Here is a 22,768-nt window from a genome sequence, read left to right as displayed (position 1 = left end):
TAGGAAGTCTTATTTTCACAAATGTTGGAATCGTAACAAATTTAATGCACTCAAATGTATAAACTCGAGATAAAAATATGTTTAATTACCGTAAAATAGCAGAAATTCTCCACATTTTTAGAGGTCCTGAACAAAATGTACACATTTTGACATGTGAAAATCATTTGTAATATTCCAGACTTTACCTAGGACACCTGAAGGCAACACAAACAAGTGACAAAAGTCGCAGGAAGAAAAGTCCAATAAAATGGCGGCAATAACATTTACAAAATATACTTTTAGTAGAAACAAAGCCGCAGAGTGACTAGCTGGGAGCAGATTGAGGATCCTGCGGAGAGCAGTGGGGTCTCCGAGAAGGTCAGAGGTCATGAATTAGTGATGAGGAAAACATTATTAGTGAGGAAAACATGATTAGTCGCCATCTTCACCTCCAAACATGACACGTGACTGACAGCTGCTTTTACGCCAAACATTTTTACTTCAAACTTTGCTCTCGTCCTAAAAACAACTTGTGCATAAAGAACACTTTCTGAAAGAGTTTATATATATATATATATATATATATATATATATATATATATATATATATATATATATATATATACACATATATATAGATATTATTTCTGTACACAAGCAGCCTGTGTGTTGTGTTCCTACAGGTCAACAAGGCATCCAGTGGTAAATATTAACAATTATTATCATATGCTAAGGTGCAACTGTACATGGAAAATATACATCAAACATACAGACATGGAAATAGAGGTGCATGAAAAATTAATTAAAATCCATATATTGATTGTTATTCATTTTGATTACACAAAAATTCAGAATTTTCAAAAATCAATATATATTTTTTAAATCGATTTTTGAAAATTATTAAATTATGACATTTTCAGAAATCGATTTTAAAAAAATATATATGTGTATGTTATATATATGTTGTTCTATTCAATATGTGTTATTTTTTACAAAGATTTTTGAAAATTATGATTTAAAATATACATATAGACATTAGAATATACATACACACACGCACTCTAGCATATATGTACATATACATACACACACATACATGTACATATATACACACACACACATATATATATATATATATATATATATATATATATACATACATTTATTCATGTATATACACACACATGTATACACATTTATATACACATACATATATATGTATACATCTACATACATACCGGTATACATTTATACAAACATATCATACCATATCATATCAAACAATACATAGTGAAAATCGGTTAGAATCGAGAATCATGTTGACATGAGAATCGATTCAGAATCGAATCATCACCCAAGGAATGAGATGGAATGGATCCCCCCATGGAACATACATAAAACACGCATGAAACACACATGAAACACGCATCAAACATGCATGAAACACGCATGAAACATACATGAAACACACATGAAACATACATGAAACACGCATGAAACACGCATGGAACACGCATGAAACACACATGAAACACGCATGAAACAAAATGAAATACGCATGAAACATACATGGAACACGCATGAAACATACATGAAACACGCATGGAACATGCATGAAACATACATGAAACATGCATGGAGCACACATGAAACAGATGGAACACACATGAAACACAGATGAAACATGCATGAGACACACATGACACACGCATGAAACATGCATGAGACACGCATGAAACACACATGGAACATACATGAAACACGCATGAAACACGCATGAAACATACATGAAACACGCATGGACCATGCATGAAACATACATGAAACATGCATGGAGCACACATGAAACAGATGGAACACACTTAAAAAACACAGATGAAACATGCATGAGAGACACATGACACACACATGAAACATGCATGGGACGCGCATGAAACACACATGGAACATACATGAAACACGCATGAAACATAGATGAAACACACATGGAACACAGAGACGCGCATGAAACACGCATGAAACATAGATGAAACACACATGGAACACAGAGACGCGCATGAAACACGCATGAAACATAGATGAAATACACATGGAACACAGATGAAACACACATGAAACACAGATGAAATACACATGGAACACAGATGAAACACACATGGAACACAGATGAGACACACATGAAACATAGATGAAACACACATGGAACATACATGAAACACGCATGAAACATAGATGAAACACACATGGAACACAGAGACGCGCATGAAACACGCATGAAACATAGATGAAATACACATGGAACACAGATGAAACACACATGAAACACAGATGAAATACACATGGAACACAGATGAAACACACATGGAACACAGATGAAACACACATGGAACACAGATGAGACACACATGAAACATAGATGAAACACACATGGAACACAGATGAAACACACATGAAACATAGATGAAACACACATGGAACACAGAGACGCGCATGAAACACGCATGAAACATAGATGAAACACACATGGAACAGAGACGCGCATGAAACACGCATGAAACATAGATGAAACACACATGGAACACAGATGAAACACACATGAAATACAGATGAAATACACATGGAACACAGATGAAACACACATGGAACACAGATGAAACACACATGAAACATAGATGAAACACACATGGAACACAGATGAAACACACATGAAACATAGATGAAACACACATGGAACACAGAGACGCGCATGAAACACGCATGAAACATAGATGAAACACACATGGAACATAGATGAAACACACATGAAACAAAGATGAAACACAAATGGAACACAGAGACGCGCATGAAACACACATGAAACATAGATGAAACACACATGGAACAAAGATGAAACACACATGAAACATAGATGAAACACACATGAAACATAAATGAAACACACATGGAACACAGAGACGCGCATGAAACACGCATGAAACATAGATGAAACACACATGGAACACAGATGAAACACACATGAAACATAGATGAAACACACATGAAACATAAATGAAACACACATGGAACACAGAGACGCGCATGAAACACACATGAAACATAGATGAAACACACATGGAACACAGATGAAACACACATGGAACACAGAGACGCGCATGAAACACACATGAAACATAGATGAAACACACATGGAACACAGAGACGCGCATGAAACACAGATGAAACACACATGAAACATAGATGAAACACATGGAATACAGATGAGACGCGCATGAAACACACAAACAAGGAAAGCATAAAGACCCAGTAAGAGGGCGTGGCTTGACTGCACACGTCAGTAGGGGGCGGGGCTTGGCTGCACGCAGGAAGTAGGAAGAGGACTTTGGACACTTTGATATTACAACTAAAAGAAGATTGGAAAAGGGGCGTGTCTTCCTTACAGGAAGTCATGACAACCGAGGGCGGGTCCTCCAACAAATCATCAGCATTTATTCCCACTGAAGACAAAAAGGCCCAGACTCAAGTCTGAAAACACACACACGCACGAACGCACGCATACACGCAAACACGCACGCACACACGCACGCACGCACGCACGCACACGCACGCACGCACATTCAGAGGAGGGGCTGCTGATAGTAGACCCCCTGTGGTGGTTGTTGTTGTTGATGTTGTTGTTGCTGTGGGGGGGCGGCAGGAGCTGGGTAGGACACAGGTGTCCCTCCTGAGCTCTGATAGGCCGACATGTCCATGGTCACGCCCATCTGTGGCAGGTAAGGTGCTTGGGTGATGAAGTGATGTGCGTTGCTGTGGAGACAAGAGTGGCGTCAAGTCGCTTGCTTCACCTTGGCAACAACACTTCCTTACCCCATGTAGGTGGGCGGGGCCGGAAGGGCGGGGCCCAGAGAATGCAGCGGCCCCGGCTGGTCGCTGGGCAGACTGTAGGACTGCGGCGGGGGCAGGTAGGAGGGGGGGGCGTAGGCCTAAACCCAGCGAGAGAGACCAGTGATTGGTTGACTTCCTGGACACCACACCTGCACCCAACTTGGTAAGCGCGCCCACCACCTTGCGAAGAAGCAGGCTTCTCTACACGTCTTGAAAGGCAACTATATCTTCGGGAGCTAATAGTTTATTCCGTGTTAGGGTTCCTTTGTTAGCTCATTTTCTATGTTTAGACCTAAAAATCAGGAGTTTATATGCTTGGCGCTATCTTGGAAGTATGCTAACATCTCTTATATTAGCATGCTAATGTTTTATGCTCGCTTTTTCGGCAAATTTTGTATGAGTATATCTAAACATCACAGATTTTGATACTTTGTGCCGTCTTAGTAGTATGCAAACGTCTCTTATATTAGCATGCTAATAGTTAGTGCTAGCTTTTTCGCCAATTTCATGAGTTTAAAATCCAAAAATGATAGATTTGGATACTTGGCGCCATCTTGGAAGACTGCTAACATCTTTTATTGTTCAAATGTTTTACATGAGGATTTTAGCTAATTTTGTATGTTTATATCTAAAAATAATACATTTTAACGCTTGGCGCTATCTTAGAGGTATGCTAGCATCTCTTATATTAGCATGCTAACGCTTCACATGCTAACATTTTGTGTTAGCTTTTCAGCTCATTTTGTCTGTTTAGACCTAAAAATGAAGGATTTTGATATTTGGTACCATTTTGGAAGTATGCCAACATCTTTTATATTAGCATGCTAATGTTAGCATGTTACTGTTTTATGCTTGTTTTTTTTTAAAGCTAATTTTATACATTTTTATACATAAAAAACATGGCTTTTGATACTTGGTGCCTTCTTAGTAGTATGCAAACGTCTCTTATATTAGCATGCTAATATTTTGTGCTAGCTTTTTTGCTAAGTTCATAAGTTTAAAATTCAAAATTATAGATTTGGATACTTGGCGCCATCTTGGAAGACTGCTAACATCTTTTATTATTCAAATGTTTTACGTGAGGATTTTAGCTAATTTTGTATGTTTATATCTAGAAATAATACATTTTAACGCTTGGCGTTCTCTTGGAGGAATGCTGGAAGAACTTCTAAGAAGGCACCTGGTGCCTTCTTAGAAGTGTGCTAACGTATCTTAAATTAGCATGCTAACATTTGGCATCAGCATTTTAGCCAATTTTATATGTTTAATCCTAAAAATCATGGATTTGGATACATGGTGCCATCTTACAAGTATGCCTGCATGGATGGACCTCAGGCCCGACAGCAGGCCCATCAAAATTTCTGCAAGAATGTTCTAGTTTGGAGTCAATATTGCCATATTTTCTCTGGACATTTACCTCATTTATTTTCACATTTTAATGTTTTTTTCTTACAGTATTTTCTTAAACATGAGCTGCGAGCCACACTTTGGACACCCCTGGTGAAGAAGGAAGAGAATAAAAAGTGTTCTGACCTGCATGGCGGCCGCAGGGGGGGCGGGGCCATACTGGGCCATCTTGGAGTAGGCCTGGTAGAGCGGCGCCTCGTTCATGAGCTTGTTGTAAAGCTCCAGAGCTTCCAGAACCTTCAGGTTGAGCTCAGACAACTCGGAGTGTTTCCTGCAGACAAAGATGGTCAGCACTTTTACAGTCGGGTGCGCCGGCCAGCGCCATGACGCTCACCTGTCGATCTCCTGCAGCCTGTCGTCGATCATGGGGTTCATCTGCTCACACGCACCTGTGGGAGCGCGCGGTGAGGGAACGTCAACAAACAAGGTCAAATTGGGCCTGGCGAGTCTTACCCTCCAGCTGGACCAGCTCGAGGGAGTCCGGAGTGGGGTCCGCAGGGTCGGCGTTCCGCAGCAGCGCCAAGGTTCTGTCCATCTTCCCCTGCAGGACCAACACAGACCGTTAAAGAGGCCCAACTAGAAGATGTGTCCCAAGTTGTGGGACCTCGTCGATGAAGATGGGCTCAGGGTCCGCTTTGTCTTCCAGGCCGGGGTCCTCTTCACTCACGCTGGTTTCTGCTGAGGTCACTGTGGAGACCAGACACTCCGTCACAAACCTGCCTGCACGTGGCCCGCAGGGGGGGCAGCACTCACCTGTCTCTGCTTCGCTGGTCAGGTTGGTGCTCACAAAGTTGGAGGGGAACAAGCCCACACCCCTGTGGTTCTCCCCTTTCCACCAGTTGGGATCGCTGGCAGGAGAAGACCACACAAACACAAGATCAAGATCCAACTTCAACTTTCCTCAAACATCTCCCAATCCTAGGTGCGGTTACGCTTCTTAGGTTGTCAACATTTGATGGTTATTATGTTACTAAGGTGTAATTAACCTGTAATTAATCATAACTAGACCCCAACTATGTCAACATCTGCCCAGACTCGTCCCAGATGTTTGATCTGGTCTCACTGTTATTGAATTTATCGACCAATTTAGAATAACAACCAGCTTCATAAAATGTTGACATAAAAAAACTATCATTTATATATATATACTATATATATATATATATATATATATATATATATATATATATATATATATATATATATATATATATATATATATACACATACTTGTATACACATATACACATACATACACATTAATGCATAAATACATAACACTATATACATACATATATTATGTATTTATATCCATATATGTCCACATACATATATATACAAACATACGTATTTGTGTGTAAAATTTGTGTATATTTACATATGTATATATGTATGCATACATATACACACCCATATAAACATATACAGTATGCTTTACTTTATCCAAATTTATTAATAGGTTGGTGTGAACTTAAAAATAGGTATTTGGTGGGTAGATTTGGAAAGGAATTGTATTGTACTGTAATTTGTATATTATTTGATGTGCATTTTAATTGTGGGTCCATAAGCTGTGCACTACTAGGGATGACCTTTCTGTAGGACGGACTCTGATATCAACAAAAGAAACAGTAATGTAATACAAAACTATGTAGGCCTGTAAAAAAATAAATAAACATAAATCAATATGCATTTAAAAACACATAGATGTATACACATACTGTATATGCACATTTTATATATATATATATATATATATATATATGCATATATACATACATATTTGTGTATATCTATGAATATATATAAATATATATATATATATACACACCAATATAAATAAATATATACATGTAAATAGATATGAGTATATGAAAATAATGAATAAATATATATATTTGAATTACAGCAAATGTTTTACATTGACAATTAGGAGTAAAATAATATTTTAGATACCAAATAATTTAATTTATGGATTATATATTTCAAATAGTGAAACACAATACCCCTTAGTGGCTGTACATGGAAGTGTCATTAATACCATGCCCCCTAGTGGCTGTACATGGAAGTGTCATTAATACCAACATGCCCCCTAGTGGCTGTACATGGAAGTGTCATTAATACCAACATGCCCCCTAGTGGCTGTACGTGGAAGTGTACCTGCTGTCCAAAACCAGGACGACCTCGCCGGCTTTAAAGGTGAGCTCGTTGTCCTCAGCTGCCTCGAAGTCGTACAGCGCTCGCACCTTACGCACTTCCTGGCCGTTGACGCTGTTGCTGTAGCTCGGGGGGTCGGCGGTTGGCGCCGGGGGTCGCAGGTCGCTCTGCTGCTTCTGTTCCTGCAGAGACAGCTGGATGGCTGCCATGGCAACCAGGACGGGAGAGGTGTTTCAAAGAGGCGGGGGCAGGGACACGTCAAAGTGTTTGAGTCTGACCTTTGGCCAGGTCGTCGTCGTCCGAGGCTTTGATGGCGGCGGGAGCGCCCACCTTCACACTGGACCCCTGCGGTGAGCGGACATTAGCATCAAAGGCTCCAAGCTCGCTCCCAGTGGATGTGATCATGAATACTTTATAGGCCAGTCCTGAGCCAACTTCCAAGGCACGCCATCAAACCTTCTCTCGGCTGAGAACCCCACAAACTGATGGCCTCCTACTTTTATATCCTAAGTAAGATTAGGTTTTTGCCGCTACTTTGTTATCCAGCAACTCAAGTTTCACTCAGTCAAACAAACATGTGGCCCCCAGGCCTTCATTTGCCCAGGTCTGCACTATAAGCTTTTATTTGTTTCCTACAAAACGGCACAACTAATTTTGGGGTTTTTCTTCGCCGCTGACCATAATTCATTTTAAAAAAAATTTTTTTAAACATAGCAAATAGACTGAAAGGGTGTGCTATTGTTTGTGCCATCTTTTGGATGAGTTGGATCACTGCAGCTGCTGCATTGCCCTTTTGTTTAGACTGAGCTTTCAACCGGAAGTAGAAGTGCCGTCCATAGCATTCTACTTTGTATGGCTTTTTCATTCATTGCTCCAAGCGACCTTTTCAGTTTTACAATATAACTAGAACAATTCTTACTCACTAAAGTGCCCCATGTGTGATGTCTGTAGGAGTGTTTTCATGTACCTGCTATCGTAATGTCATCAAACTAGCGTCGTTAGCATCAGCTAATAGGCTAACAGATTTATGAGTGTCTGTGTTAGTATTATTAACTTACTACGGCATTCTTTTTGTTTTGTTTCACTTTTACAAATTCCTCAGTAAATATACCTAAACGTCACTATGAGAACAATTGTGTGTAAGTTATCACAAAACTTTCTGTTCCCATGAGTTTCCGGCAGGGAGACAAAAGCTGTCTTTGAACTTATCAAGCAAAAGGCTATTAAAATTCCGTTGTGTACAATGGGAAGCGACATGAGGGTGTCGGTTTCTTTGATCCATAGTGATCCACAGGAAGATCTTGTCTTGACTTGAGATCTACAAAGCGGAGAGGAAGCAGGACCTGACGCAAGCTCCAGGCATCTTTTCTTTGAACTATTTGTGACTGAGGGCAATAGAGGTTTATGACCTCAGCTGATTACATAGCTGATGCTATGTAATCAGTGAAAGTCCAAATAAAAGAGGAGGCGTAGAACTCTGTCTCTGTTGAATTCCTTGCTTCCTGTCTGTGTAATAGATGTCATTGGGGTTTGAACCTGATAGTCTCCGTGGAGTTACTGAGTCTGTTTAGCTGATTGGAGAGCTAGCTTGCGCAGATAGTGGGTCAATGACGATGACTTCTGTTTTGTTTGATCAGCCATTTTACTGCTGGGTTGCAGACACCGTTTGGAAACAATTCAGGTATGTAGATAAACATTTCTGTGTAAATAACTCAATGCACAAGGTATATATCTGCGACTCATAGTCCGGTGCGGCTTATATAAGGATCACTATTTAGTGGGTGTGGTCTATAGCTCTATAGGGTAGGTGACAGCAGAGGTCCTAATGTGAGACCCATGGCCGCCAGCAGGGGGCAGCGGTCAGGTGAGCAGTTGCTTACCTGCGAGGACGCTGCTGGGAAGGTGATGCCTTCCTCCTTCAGAGACCTGATGGTGGCGCTGAGGAGGCTGAGCTGGGGATCCTTCTGGAAGTCTTCTGCCCACTCCGCCATCAGAGCCTTCAGCTTCTCACACACTTTAGGGTGAGCCTTCACACACAACACGGAAAACTAACTGATTCAAACTAAAACTTAGTGTTGACATTGTTTACCTTCTTTTGTGCATATTTCTGTTTTTCTATTTCATATCCCTATCCCACACAACTCATGACAACATGGCTACTGTTCTAAACAAATACAAGTGTATTGTTAGGGTTAATACCGCCACGCTTTTACTTTGAAGCTTACTGTACACTGAACAGGAATCAGTCAATTCTTTGTTTAATGGATGTAATTGTTTTGTTGTCAATGTAGGCCAACAAGTGTGCGTCAACACAGAGAAGACTTCTCCACTCGGATAAATTCACATAACGAATGACAGATCATTCATAAAGATCTGTTTTTTATTATCAAACCCAAAAGTGGGGAAAGTGGATTTTTATATTGATTTTTTCGATTCTGAAACAAAAAACGTACACGACTCAGTGTCAAGTTTGGTTGATTCTGCCAAACGAAGGAATTATGGATCAAAGTGGATAAGTCAGGTTTTTGGATGTCTCCAAAGGGAGCGTAGTCGGACCGATGTGGTCTGTACGTGATGCAAGGCAAGAGCGCTAATACCACGCCACCTTAGCTCACCCTTTAGAGCACAGCTGTAACTTCCTGCCAGTAAAGCTGTAGAAAATAGTTCTTTGCAAGTTCCTACATGTTTGCATTTTGCACTATTTTCTTACACTTTATGAAGCATTTCTTACGTACCGTATTTCCTTGAATTGCCGCCGGGGTGCTAATTAATTTAAAACCTCTTCTCACTCCGGCACTTACCAAAGACATGCGATAAATTTAGGCCTGCGCTTATAAATTTGAGTGTGATGTAAGGATACCATCATGAAAAGCACATTTAATTAAAAAAACGTCATTATGGTCTTACCTTTACTTATAAATGAAGTCCATGCGCAGCTCCTTCCAATCAAAAGCATCAATAACTTGTTTATAGAAGTCTTCCTTATCTTTCTTCAGTTTTAAAAGTCTCTCTGTCTCAATGGAGATCTTCCTTTATTACCTCCTGCTTCCATTGAAAGTCCAGTTTAGAAAACTGTTTTATTTTAGATATGTAATCCTCCATGTTAAAAGTGCAAGCGAGAGGAAAAAATAAACACTCTCTGCTCACTCTTGCTGCTTGTTGTCACTTCTTCTGCAGCCGAGTAGTCGCAAGAAGGATCACTAGCGCCCTCTACCACCAGGAGGCGGGAGTCATTTAATGACTCATATTTGACACACGCAGCTACGGTATATTAATAAAACATAGCTGCTTACTGTTCTTTTTCGCATATTCAATAGCTTGGACCTTAAATCCTACTGAATAGCTCTTAATCTTCTTCCCTTTATGCGATTTCAAATGATTGAAATCAGCCTCCTCCATTTTGAAAATGATGACAGGTGAAGTGTCACTCGTGACGTGACGAGTTTGACCCGGTGGAAATTCTAGGCATATGCTAATTATTTGCGAAACGAGTTTGACCCGGGGTTAATCCTGAGCCGGCGGTAATGCTAAGCATGAGCTAATTATTTTGTGAAAGGAGTTTGAGCCGGCAGTAATTCTAGGCAGGTGCATACTATATACCCGGCGACAATTCAAGGAAATACGGTATTCCTCATTTTTGCACCTTCATTTTATGAAGTTATTACATTCATTGATTGTTTTTTATGCATTTCCTTTCTGCCTTGATCACTGAGGGCAATCATTTCAAATAAAATGATTACACTGATCATATTTTCCCCCTGCTCTTTATTATAGAGGAATGAAATGATCGATATAAAACACTTATATGGTGACACAGTTTACATCTATATCGCCCGGCACTAACTTGAATAATCAAAGAAAAAAACGTTTGTACAAACCTTGCCGAGAGCACTCCGCACTTCGCTGGCAAACTCCCTGGAGCAAATTTCCAGGTGAAATATTTTGCCACAGTTGGACACGCAGGCTCCCAGCAGCTGCAAGACAAAAGACATTTTATGGAGGCCTCTTTTCTGTCTTCATTACCTAAGATTTTATTGACTCAATTATTTGCTTTTGAATTTTGTGACCTGAATTTGTTTACACCAAATTATGCTGACTATTTCATTGGAAAAACATCCAGTGTTTTCAAAGTCACTGTATAAAAATTCAATGGCAAAACATTTTGTGGTCAGGTGCTAGTGTGTGTATGAAGTCACACCTGGAGGTCAGGTGCTAGTGTGTGTGTGAAGTCAAACCTGGAGGTCAGGTGCTAGTGTGTGTGTGAAGTCACACCTGGAGGTCAGGTGCTAGTGTGTGTGAAGTCACACCTGGAGGTCAGGTGCTAGTGTGTGTGAAGTCACACCTGGAGGTCAGGTGCTAGTGTGTGTGAAGTCACACCTGGAGGTCAGGTGCTAGTGTGTGTGTGAAGTCACACCTGGAGGTCAGGTGCTAGTGTGTGTGAAGTAACACCTGGAGGTCAGGTGCTAGTGTGTGTGAAGTAACACCTGGAGGTCAGGTGCTAGTGTGTGTGTGAAGTCACACCTGGAGGTCAGGTGCTAGTGTGTGTGTGAAGTCACACCTGGAGGTCAGGTGCTAGTGTGTGTGAAGTAACACCTGGAGGTCAGGTGCTAGTGTGTGTGAAGTAACACCTGGAGGTCAGGTGCTAGTGTGTGTGAGGTAACACCTGGAGGTCAGGTGCTAGTGTGTGTGAAGTAACACCTGGAGGTCAGGTGCTAATGTGTGTGAAGTAACACCTGGAGGTCAGGTGCTAGTGTGTGTGAAGTAACACCTGGAGGTCAGGTGCTAGTGTGTGTGAAGTAACACCTGGAGGTCAGGTGCTAGTGTGTGTGAAGTAACACCTGGAGGTCAGGTGCTAGTGTGTGTGTGAGGTCACACCTGGAGGTCAGGTGCTAGTGTGTGTGAAGTAACACCTGGAGGTCAGGTGCTAGTGTGTGTGAAGTAACACCTCGAGGTCAGGTGCTAGTGTGTGTGTGAAGTCACACCTAGAGGTCAGGTGCTAGTGTGTGTGAAGTAACACCTGGAAGTCAGGTGCTAGTGTGTGTGAGGTCACACCTGGAGGTCAGGTGCTAGTGTGTGTGAAGTAACACCTGGAGGTCAGGTGCTAGTGTGTGTGAAGTAACACCTGGAGGTCAGGTGCTAGTGTGTGTGTGAAGTAACACCTGGAGGTCAGGTGCTAGTGTGTGTGAAGTAACACCTGGAGGTCAGGTGCTAGTGTGTGTGAAGTAACACCTGGAGGTCAGGTGCTAGTGTGTGTGTGAGGTCACACCTGGAGGTCAGGTGCTAGTGTGTGTGAAGTAACACCTGGAGGTCAGGTGCTAGTGTGTGTGAAGTAACACCTGGAGGTCAGGTGCTAGTGTGTGTGTGAAGTCACACCTGGAGGTCAGGTGCTAGTGTGTGTGAAGTAACACCTGGAGGTGAGGTCAGGTGCTAGTGTGTGTGTGAAGTCACACCTAGAGGTCAGGTGCTAGTGTGTGTGAAGTAACACCTGGAAGTCAGGTGCTAGTGTGTGTGAGGTCACACCTGGAGGTCAGGTGCTAGTGTGTGTGAAGTAACACCTGGAGGTCAGGTGCTAGTGTGTGTGAAGTAACACCTGGTGGTCAGGTGCTAGTGTGTGTGTGAGGTCACACCTGGTGGTCAGGTGCTAGTGTGTGTGTGTGAAGTAACACTTGGAGGTCAGGTGCTAGTGTGTGTGTGAAGTAACACCTGGTGGTCAGGTGCTAGTGTGTGTGTGTGAAGTAACACTTGGAGGTCAGGTGCTAGTGTGTGTGTGAAGTAACACCTGGTGGTCAGGTGCTAGTGTGTGTGTGAAGTCCCACCTGGTGGTCAGGTGCTAGTGTGTGTGAAGTAACACCTGGAGGTCAGGTGCTAGTGTGTGTGAAGTAACACCTGGTGGTCAGGTGCTAGTGTGTGTTAAGTAACACCTGGAGGTCAGGTGCTAGTGTGTGTGAAGTAACACCTGGTAGTCAAACTTGACAACTCATTGGCTGGTTTTGAGACAGAATCGATTTATCGGAAGTGAGTCTAGATTTTTGAAGCAGCAAATTGATCAACTCTGATTTTTTTAATACTTATCTTTTTTACACACATTTTTTTACAAATAACTTTTTTTGAGTTCTAACATAATTTTTAATACACTGTTTTTTTTACACTGTTAATTTTACACAACATTTTTTGACGTCGATGTTTTTTACACTGAATTTTTTTACACTAAATTCTTACATATTCAATTTTTTAAACACAAAATCTTTTTTACACAATTTTTTTGTACTGATTTTTTCTGATATAATTTTTTTTGACACTAAAATTTTTTGACACAGAACTTTATTGACAATATTTTTTAATCACTGATTTGTTAACTGAAATTTTAATTCACTGAATTGTTTTAAACTGAATTTTTCTGACAAAACATTATGGACACTGAATTTTTTTACATTGACTTTTTTACACTTAATTCTTATACACTGAATTTTAAAACACTGATTTTTTTTACACTGATTTTTGTTTTGTTTTTTGGACAGAAGTTTCTGGCACTGAATTTGTATGTGGATGTTTTCAAACTGCAAGTTTTTTTAAAACACTGATTTTCTCCCAGATGAAATTGTGAATGTAATTTGGTGTAAAAAAAAAGCAAAAACTACATAAATTCAGCGTAAACAAAGGTTTGGTAAAAAAGACCTCTATAGTCTGCGGCTGTGAAAGCTTAGTAACAGATTATTTATGATATGACAATAATAATATGAATAAAAAGGTCAGATGCTGTTCCTCCACCTTCAGAAGTAGCTATGAAACTCACGTTGAGGGCTTGCAGGGCGACATGAGGCACTTTGTGGTTGACTCTCTTCATGATGGAGCGCAGACTGTCCTTGGCCCTGGGGACCAACAAACACAGGTAAGTATTCCCCTGCGCCAGGCTGGCGTCTCCCTCACAGGCGTACCCGTTGGGTGTGGTCCCGATCTTGTCGCAGATGTCCATAATGAGCCCCCAGTCATCGGTTGTGTTGGTCTCATTGGTTGCCTTCTCTGGACACAAAAAGTAACACACAGGTCAAACACTATTGCTACTTCATTAGGAACACCGATAAACCAATTCACTGCAGTGGAGTGTAACAATAGTGTCAAGGAGAAGTCAGAGCTTGAAAACCCCTTTTCATCAATAGATTAGAGACCCCTCTTGTGCACAAAATGAAGCAAACGGTGGCGTTATACCCGCGTAAGCACTGATCACGGTGTAGACACACACCCTTAGAACTTGCTGAGAGTCACTTCTACTTTCTTTACTGAATCAGCCACATCTTGAAAATAATTAGTATGTTTTCATGCAATAAATTACCGTGAATTCCAGACCATGAGCCGCTACTTTTTCCTACACTTTGAGCCCCGCGACTTATAAAACAATGCCGCTAATTTAAAGATTTTTCTTCGTTGACGGCCATAAAGCAAACAGTTTTCATTAAACACAAGAAATAAGACACTTAAATGGTATGTTATTGTTGGTGCTACGGCTCCATCTTTTGGACAAGTTTGCTCACTGCAGGTGCTGCCGGGTGAATGCCTTTAAGTTTTTCCTGCGGTTTAATGTTTTGAACAAGAAGTACAAGTGCCGTTCTGTCTTCCAATCTTCTATAGTGTTTCTACATCACTCCAAGCAACGTTTGAAAGTTTTACAATACAACTAAAACAATTCCTATCACTAAACCGTCCAATGGGTGATGTCTGTAGGAATGTTTTCATGCATATTTGTACGTGCTATCGTGATGTAGTCAAGCTATCATCATTAGCACAAACAAATATGCTAACACGTTTACATTACAAGTATCCGTGTTAGTAGTATTACCTTACATTGACATTATTTTTGTATTGTTTCACTTTCACAAATTCCTCAGTAAATTCACCAAAACGTCACCGTAGAGTTAATGAGCCTGTTTAGCCGATTGGAGAGCTAGCTTGCGCAGCTAGTGGGTCCAAGACCACGACTTCTGTTTTGTTTGACCAGCCGTTTTACTGGGGTGCTACAGACAATCAAATAAGGTATTTAAATAAACATTTACCAAATATTTATGTGCAAATAACTCATTGCACAACCTATATATTTGCCAATATATTTTTCTTCTAATCTGTAGCGGGTGTTGCTTTCTCATGAATATATATATACATATATATATATATATATATATATATATATATATATATATATATATATATATATATACATATACATACACGTACCCGTTGGGTGTGGTCCCGATCTTGTATGTATACATATATATACATACATCATCAGGAGATGATTGAGGGAACCCCTCATGAAACAGTTCTGTAGAGATGAAATAGTGATTTTTCCCACACCTACATATTGCGCTCTATCTACCACGGTATCGAGCACTATTCTCTGGATAATCCAATCAAGACATATATATATATTTTTGTACTACGGCTGGGCGATATTGCCTTTTTTTAATACCGCAATATTTTTAGGCCATATCGCGATATATGATAAAGTTCTCTGTAGTTTGCCTTAGCATTGAATGAACACTGGATACATATATCACAGCAGCATGGTGATTTTATGTGTCTACATTAAAACATTCTTCTTTCTACTGCACTAATATATGCTACTTTTAAACTTTCATGCAGAGAAGGAAATCACAACTTAGTCAATTTACCAAAACTGTATTTATTAAAGTTATTAGCAGGTGACTTTTCAAATGATGCTACATATTAGCAGTAATGCTACATTTGGTAGCAAATTAAAGTTGTCTATTCGACATATTCCCGCTTGAAGCCGAACCACCGCCAGACCATGGACCCCCTGCTGCTTTACTTTGGAATTAATTCTTCCTTCATTTGTTACGAGATTCGCACCTTCGTTCTCTCGCAACAACCCGCTAGCATCACAGCTAACGTTAGCCACGCTGCTACCTCTCCGCTGGGCGAGGGCGTATACGTATGACGTGACAGTAAGTGACGTAAGAATGTGCGCCTGCTTGTCTGCGAGGAGACACAGGAAAGAGCGAGGAGAGTGTAATGCCCGCAGCTGCATGAGAACGTCTGCTCGAATATTATGATATAGTCATTTTCTATATCGCAGAGACAAACTCGCGATATACATCGTATATCGATACATCGCCCAGCCCTAATATGTACATATATTATATATATATATCTATATCTATATATAGATATATATATATAATATTAATCCGTCAATATAAAGTAAAAACTTGAATTATTTTATGCCCATTTTATCAAGTTTTTGATGACAAACACACAAAATGCAATGTGGAACATATATATACATACGTACATATGTGTGTGTCTGTGTATATATATATATATATATATATATATATAGGTATTTTATTATACCTTCAGGAAAACGCTGAACACCATCTTTGTTTTCTACCTGTCAACTTTCAGTTTAGGCTGCTGGCTGGCTCCTCATCACCACTTCAAGAAGGCAGCCCAATTTCTCACGTTACTTAAACTTACACAAACTTTAATGATCCGAAAGGGACTCTCTTCCACACAGTAGCTCAGTTACAAATGATGGAAAAGATGGAAAGGACAATGCAGGTATAAAATACACTAAAAGCAATATAAAATATAACATATATACATAACGTTTACATAATATATGTACAGTATTGGATATATACTGTATATGATATATACTATATATAACAATTACCAAGTACAATATTACGGTATATGTAACCACTGCAGCATAAAATAAAGAGTAGATCCATCAGAAAATAGATATTATGAACAAAGAGAAGTATCTAACATCGAAAGTGTCAGATAATAGATATCATCTATTGCTGTATGGCGAGTGATTGACACAGCAGCCAATGATGCGTCTACTTATATCAGGGGGTGTCCAAAGTGCGGCCCGGGGGCCATTTGCGGCCCGCAGCTAATCGTTTACCGGCCCGCCACAAATTCTGCAAATATTGCAAAATTGATAGTATTGCAAAAGTTAAAAAAACATTTTTAAAAAGTGGAATGAGGTGAAATCTAATGAGAAAAAGTGGCAATGTTGACACAAAGCTGCCATGCAGGCAGTTTTTTTTCCTTTTGTCTTTATTTTCTTTTTTTTCCATTGTTCAAAAAAAAAAAAAAAAAAGGACAAAAAATCTAGGTTATAATGAATTATTACTTAAAAATTAACACTTTAAAATGTTTTATGTGGAAAAAATATTGCATATGTGGTTGCCATATAAAAACATCAAAGTTTTGACCAAAGAGCATAAAACAAACAAAATAATAGTTCAAACTTAAAATCGACATATATATATATCGGAACTAGATCTTGAAATTTAAGTGTTAAAAGTAAAAAAAAACAACTAATAAAAATGCATCACTTTATGAGCGGGGAACCTTTCGGATCTCAAATATATTTAGTAGGATTTTATTTAACTTTTCACTGTGATTACTCAAATATATTAAATAATTAAATCAATGGTGTCCAGCATTATTGATCTTTGAGGGCTTTAATTGCTAAATAAAGGAACTCTCCTGAAGGAATCAATAAAGTACTATCTATCGAAATACTGCATATTTCAGTTTTACTAAAAAAAAACAAAGTTGTCTTTGACAGAAAAGGCATACAACCTTATTTGTTTTACTTTATATCAACCTCAAGTTGATATACAGATTTACTGTAAGCATTAAATTAAAAAAAATAATAATAATTTGACTTATTTTTAAAATCTTAGTCACTGAGACCCTCTGTGCTCCCTAGGAGCCCTAAGGATTAAAAAAATATCCATATATTTTGTTATGGTTTGAAAATTAAAAATATCAAAATGGCCCCCCCATGGGACTTCACGGTGGAAGAGGGGTTAGTGCGTCTGCCTCACAATACGAAGTTCCTGCAGTCCTGGGTTCAAATCCAGGCTCGGGATCTTTCTGTGTGGAGTTTGCATGTTCTCCCCGTGAATGCGTGGGTTCCCTCCGGGTACTCCGGCTTCCTCCCACTTCCAAAGACATGCACCTGGGGATAGGCCCCTCCCACTTCCAAAGACATGCACCTGGGGATAGGCCCCTCCCACTTCCAAAGACATGCACCTGGGGATAGGCCCCTCCCACCTCCAAAGACATGCACCTGGGGATAGGTTGATTGGCAACACTAAATTGGCCCTAGTGTGTGAATGTTGTCTGTCTATCTGTGTTGGCCCTGCGATAAGGTAGCGACTTGTCCAGGGTGTACCCCGCCTTCCGCCCAATTGTAGCTGAGATAGACGCCAGCGCCCCCCGTGGCCCCAAAAGGGAATAAGCGGTAGAAAATGGATGGATGGATGGATGGGCCCCCCATGCTTAATTTTTTCCGTGTGGGGCCCTCTGTGGAAAAAGTTCAGACACCCCTGACTTATACGATGTCTATGCCGCCGGCCCACAGATATTAGCTGCAAATGTCCCCGAGTCCCACTTTGGACTCACCACTAACAGCATTCTCCATGTACTTGCATCACATACACACCCTGCTGCGGACACACAACAACAACACTATTGTGCAGTCCTTAACAGCTGTGTTGTCATGATGCAACAGGCAGGGCAGTGTTGTCATGACAACAATGTCACGTGATGACAATCGACAGTTAATACATGAACATGTGCTTGGCTTGTCAGCAAGTCGACGCAAGACTCGAATGAATTGTTATTTTGTAGTCAATTCACTTGTTTACAGTAACATCCCCCAATGTGTTTGTTTATCATGTGTCGTCCTGACATTTGTGAAGTTGTCTTTAAATGGATGTTGTTGTCTTTAAAAGGATATTGTTGTCTTTAAATGGATGTCGTTGTCTTTAAATGGATGTCGTTGTCTTTAAATGGATGTCGTTGTCTTTAAATGGATGTCGTTGTCTTTAAATGGATGTCGTTGTCTTTAAATGGATGTCGTTGTCTTTAAATGGATGTCGTTGTCTTTAAATGGATGTCGTTGTCTTTAAATGGATGTCGTTGTCTTTAAATGGATGTTGTTGTCTCTAAAATGATGTTGTTGTCTTTAAAATGATATTATTGTCTTTAAAAGGATATTATTGTCTTTAAAAGGATATTGTTGTCTTTAAAAGGATGTCGTTGTCTTTAAAAGGATGTCGTTGTCTTTAAATGGATGTCGTTGTCTTTAAATGGATGTTGTTGTCTTTAAATGGATGTCGTTGTCTTTAAATGGATGTCGTTGTCTTTAAATGGATGTCGTTGTCTTTAAATGGATGTCGTTGTCTTTAAATGGATGTCGTTGTCTTTAAATGGATGTCGTTGTCTTTAAATGGATGTCGTTGTCTTTAAATGGATGTCGTTGTCTTTAAATGGATGTTGTTGTCTCTAAAATGATGTTGTTGTCTTTAAAATGATATTATTGTCTTTAAAAGGATATTATTGTCTTTAAAAGGATATTGTTGTCTTTAAAAGGATGTCGTTGTCTTTAAAAGGATGTCGTTGTCTTTAAAAGGATGTTGTTGTCTTTAAAAGGATGTTGTTGTCTTTAAAAGGATATTATTGTCTTTAAAAGGATGTTGTTGTCTTTAAAAGGATGTTGTTGTCTTTAAAATGATGTCGTTGTCTTTAAAAGGATGTCGTTGTCTTTAAATGGATGTCGTTGTCTTTAAATGGATGTCGTTGTCTTTAAATGGATGTCGTTGTCTTTAAATGGATGTCGTTGTCTTTAAATGGATGTCGTTGTCTTTAAATGGATGTTGTTGTCTCTAAAATGATGTTGTTGTCTTTAAAATGATATTATTGTCTTTAAAAGGATATTATTGTCTTTAAAAGGATGTCGTTGTCTTTAAAAGGATGTCGTTGTCTTTAAAAGGATGTTGTTGTCTTTAAAAGGATATTATTGTCTTTAAAATGATGTTGTTGTCTTTAAAAGGATGTTGTTGTCTTTAAAAGGATGTTGTTGTCTTTAAAAGGATGTTGTTGTCTTTAAAAGGATATTATTGTCTTTAAAAGGATATTATTGTGTTTAAAAGGATGTTGTTGTCTTTAAAAGGATGTTGTCTTTAAAATGATGTTGTTGTCTTTAAAATGATGTTGTTGTCTTTAAAATGATGTTGTTGTCTTTAAAAGGATATTATTGTCTTTAAAAGGATATTATTGTCTTTAAAATGTTGTTGTCTTTAAAATGATGTTGTTGTCTTTAAAAGGATATTATTGTCTTTAAAAGGATATTATTGTCTTTAAAAGGATGTTGTTGTCTTTAAAATTATGTTGTTGTCTTTAAAAGGATATTATTGTCTTTAAAAGAATGTTGTTGTCTTTAAAAGGATATTATTGTCTTTAAAAGGATGTTGTTGTCTTTAAAATGATGTTGTTGTCTTTAAAAGGATGTTGTTGTCTTTAAAAGGATGTTGTTGTCTTTAAAAGAATGTTGTTGTCTTTAAAAGGATATTATTGTCTTTAAAAGGATGTTGTTGTCTTTAAAAGGATGTTGTTGTCTTTAAAAGGATATTATTGTCTTTAAAAGGATGTTGTTGTCTTTAAAAGGATGTTGTTGTCTTTAAAAGGATGTTGTTGTCTTTAAAAGGATGTTGTTGTCTTTAAAAGGATATTATTGTCTTTAAAAGGATGTTGTTGTCTTTAAAATGATGTTGTTGTCTTTAAAATGATGTTGTTGTCTTTAAAAGGATATTATTGTCTTTAAAAGGATATTATTGTCTTTAAAAGGATGTTGTTGTCTTTAAAATGATGTTGTTGTCTTTAAAAGGATGTTGTTGTTTTTAAAATGATGTTGTTGTCTTTAAAAGGATGTCGTTGTCTTTAAAAGGATATTGTTGTTTTTAAAATGATGTTGTTGTCTTTAAAATGATGTTGTTGTCTTTAAAAGGATGTTGTTGTCTTTAAAAGAATGTTGTTGTCTTTAAAAGGATATTATTGTCTTTAAAAGGATGTTGTTGTCTTTAAAAGGATGTTGTTGTCTTTAAAAGGATGTTGTTGTCTTTAAAAGGATGTTGTTGTCTTTAAAAGGATATTATTGTCTTTAAAAGGATGTTGTTGTCTTTAAAATGATGTTGTTGTCTTTAAAATGATGTTGTTGTCTTTAAAAGGATATTATTGTCTTTAAAAGGATATTATTGTCTTTAAAAGGATGTTTGTCTTTAAAATGATGTTGTTGTCTTTAAAAGGATGTTGTTGTTTTTAAAATGATGTTGTTGTCTTTAAAAGGATGTCGTTGTCTTTAAAAGGATGTTGTTGTTTTTAAAATGATGTTGTTGTCTTTAAAAGGATATTATTGTCTTTAAAAGGATGTCGTTGTCTTTAAAAGGATGTCGTTGTCTTTAAAAGGATATTGTTGTTTTTAAAATGATGTTGTTGTCTTTAAAAGGATGTTGTTGTTTTTAAAATGATGTTGTTGTCTTTAAAAGGATATCATTGTCTTTAAAAGGATATTATTGTCTTTAAAATGATGTTGTTGTCTTTAAAAAGGATGTTGCCAAACATAACAATCTGACCTACTTGACAATCAGCTGATCATGACCCAGCAGGTCTTCAAAGTGAGCCTGTCTTCATCTTAACAACATAGTCAGCAGAGAAAAGAGGCGCTTAGATGTCATGTTTGTCAGACACTTTCAGCCTGAAAAACAACAATGCGACAGCCAACTCTTGCTAAGCTAACATTAGCAACAAGTGCACTCCCGGTTCACTTACCCACATCCTGGTCAAAGGGGTTTTGGGCAAATAAAGGCATAATAAAGACTGAAAAGAAAATGTCCCAAGATGAGAAAAGTGTTTGTTGGCCAAGCTGGACTAGAAAAAGAAGTTAAATAAAAGTCGCTTCCTTGTCCAGTAAACTCGCACTGCTTGCACTTCCGGGACCTTAGTTGTCTATGGCGATGCCTGATTTTTTTTTTTCTTGTTGACACTGACGACACAGGTGATGTTTTTTTAACAATACTTTTAGATATCTAAACATGTATTGCAACGCATTTTCATTTCTATGCCACGAGTGTCGTGGCACTGCATTTATTTTTGCATTTGTTTACGTATGTATCTGCATCTCCAACTGTTATATATATTTTTAAATTGTATAAACCTTTATTTATACATTTCAATATTTACAAACAGTTGAGAAATAATAATCAAAGTCAGTACAAAAACAGTACAAAAAAGCACCAGGGGGTTGTAAATTCAAAGTAACTAAAATAAAATGCAATATATATATATATATATATATATATATATATATATATATATATATATATATATATATATATATATATATATATATATATATATATATATAAAACAAACAAAGTGCAAAGCATAGGCTCACTCAATTTCAGTAAATTACTTAAATTTGGAACACAGCATCATCATTTTCACAGCATTTTGGATGTTAGAGGTAGAG

General features: G+C 38.4%; 1 protein-coding gene across 2 annotated transcripts; it reads right to left on the bottom strand.

The window, feature by feature from the left end:
- Positions 1–64: 64 nt before the first annotated feature.
- Positions 65–22,252, bottom strand: stam2 (signal transducing adaptor molecule (SH3 domain and ITAM motif) 2). Of its 2 annotated transcripts, XM_061918193.1 has the most exons (15): positions 22,069–22,209; positions 21,877–21,930; positions 14,358–14,442; positions 14,216–14,291; positions 11,301–11,396; positions 9,303–9,449; positions 7,701–7,767; positions 7,426–7,624; positions 6,022–6,116; positions 5,873–5,955; positions 5,722–5,809; positions 5,603–5,657; positions 5,395–5,539; positions 3,844–3,959; positions 65–3,783 (listed from the first exon to the last, which is right to left on the bottom strand). In XM_061918193.1, exons 3-15 carry the CDS (start codon positions 14,393–14,395, stop codon positions 3,594–3,596), a joined length of 1,395 nt encoding a protein of 464 aa, XP_061774177.1. In that variant the 5' UTR covers positions 14,396–14,442; positions 21,877–21,930; positions 22,069–22,209; the 3' UTR covers positions 65–3,593. The 2 variants fall into 2 exon arrangements, with proteins under 2 accessions (XP_061774177.1, XP_061774176.1); XM_061918192.1 differs by lacking the exon at positions 21,877–21,930 and having other exon boundaries at positions 22,069–22,252.
- Positions 22,253–22,768: the final 516 nt, after the last annotated feature.

Source organism: Nerophis ophidion, linkage group LG13 (genome assembly GCF_033978795.1).
Source record: "Nerophis ophidion isolate RoL-2023_Sa linkage group LG13, RoL_Noph_v1.0, whole genome shotgun sequence".
Classification (NCBI taxonomy): Eukaryota; Metazoa; Chordata; class Actinopteri; order Syngnathiformes; family Syngnathidae; genus Nerophis; species Nerophis ophidion.
Note: the sequence above shows the minus strand (reverse complement) of the source record. Positions and strands in the feature narration are given on the sequence as shown.

Bases quoted from the DNA above. Each gene is read 5' to 3' on its own strand.
- stam2 (XM_061918192.1), bottom strand. From the start codon at position 22,108: ATGCCTTTATTTGCCCAAAACCCCTTTGACCAGGATGTGG. The intron at 7,768-9,302 runs GTAAGCAACTGC...CGCTCACCGCAG, and splicing joins TCCCAGCAGCGTCCTCGCAG to GGGTCCAGTGTGAAGGTGGG. The intron at 7,625-7,700 runs GTCAGACTCAAA...TTGCCATGGCAG, and splicing joins CGACGACGACCTGGCCAAAG to CCATCCAGCTGTCTCTGCAG.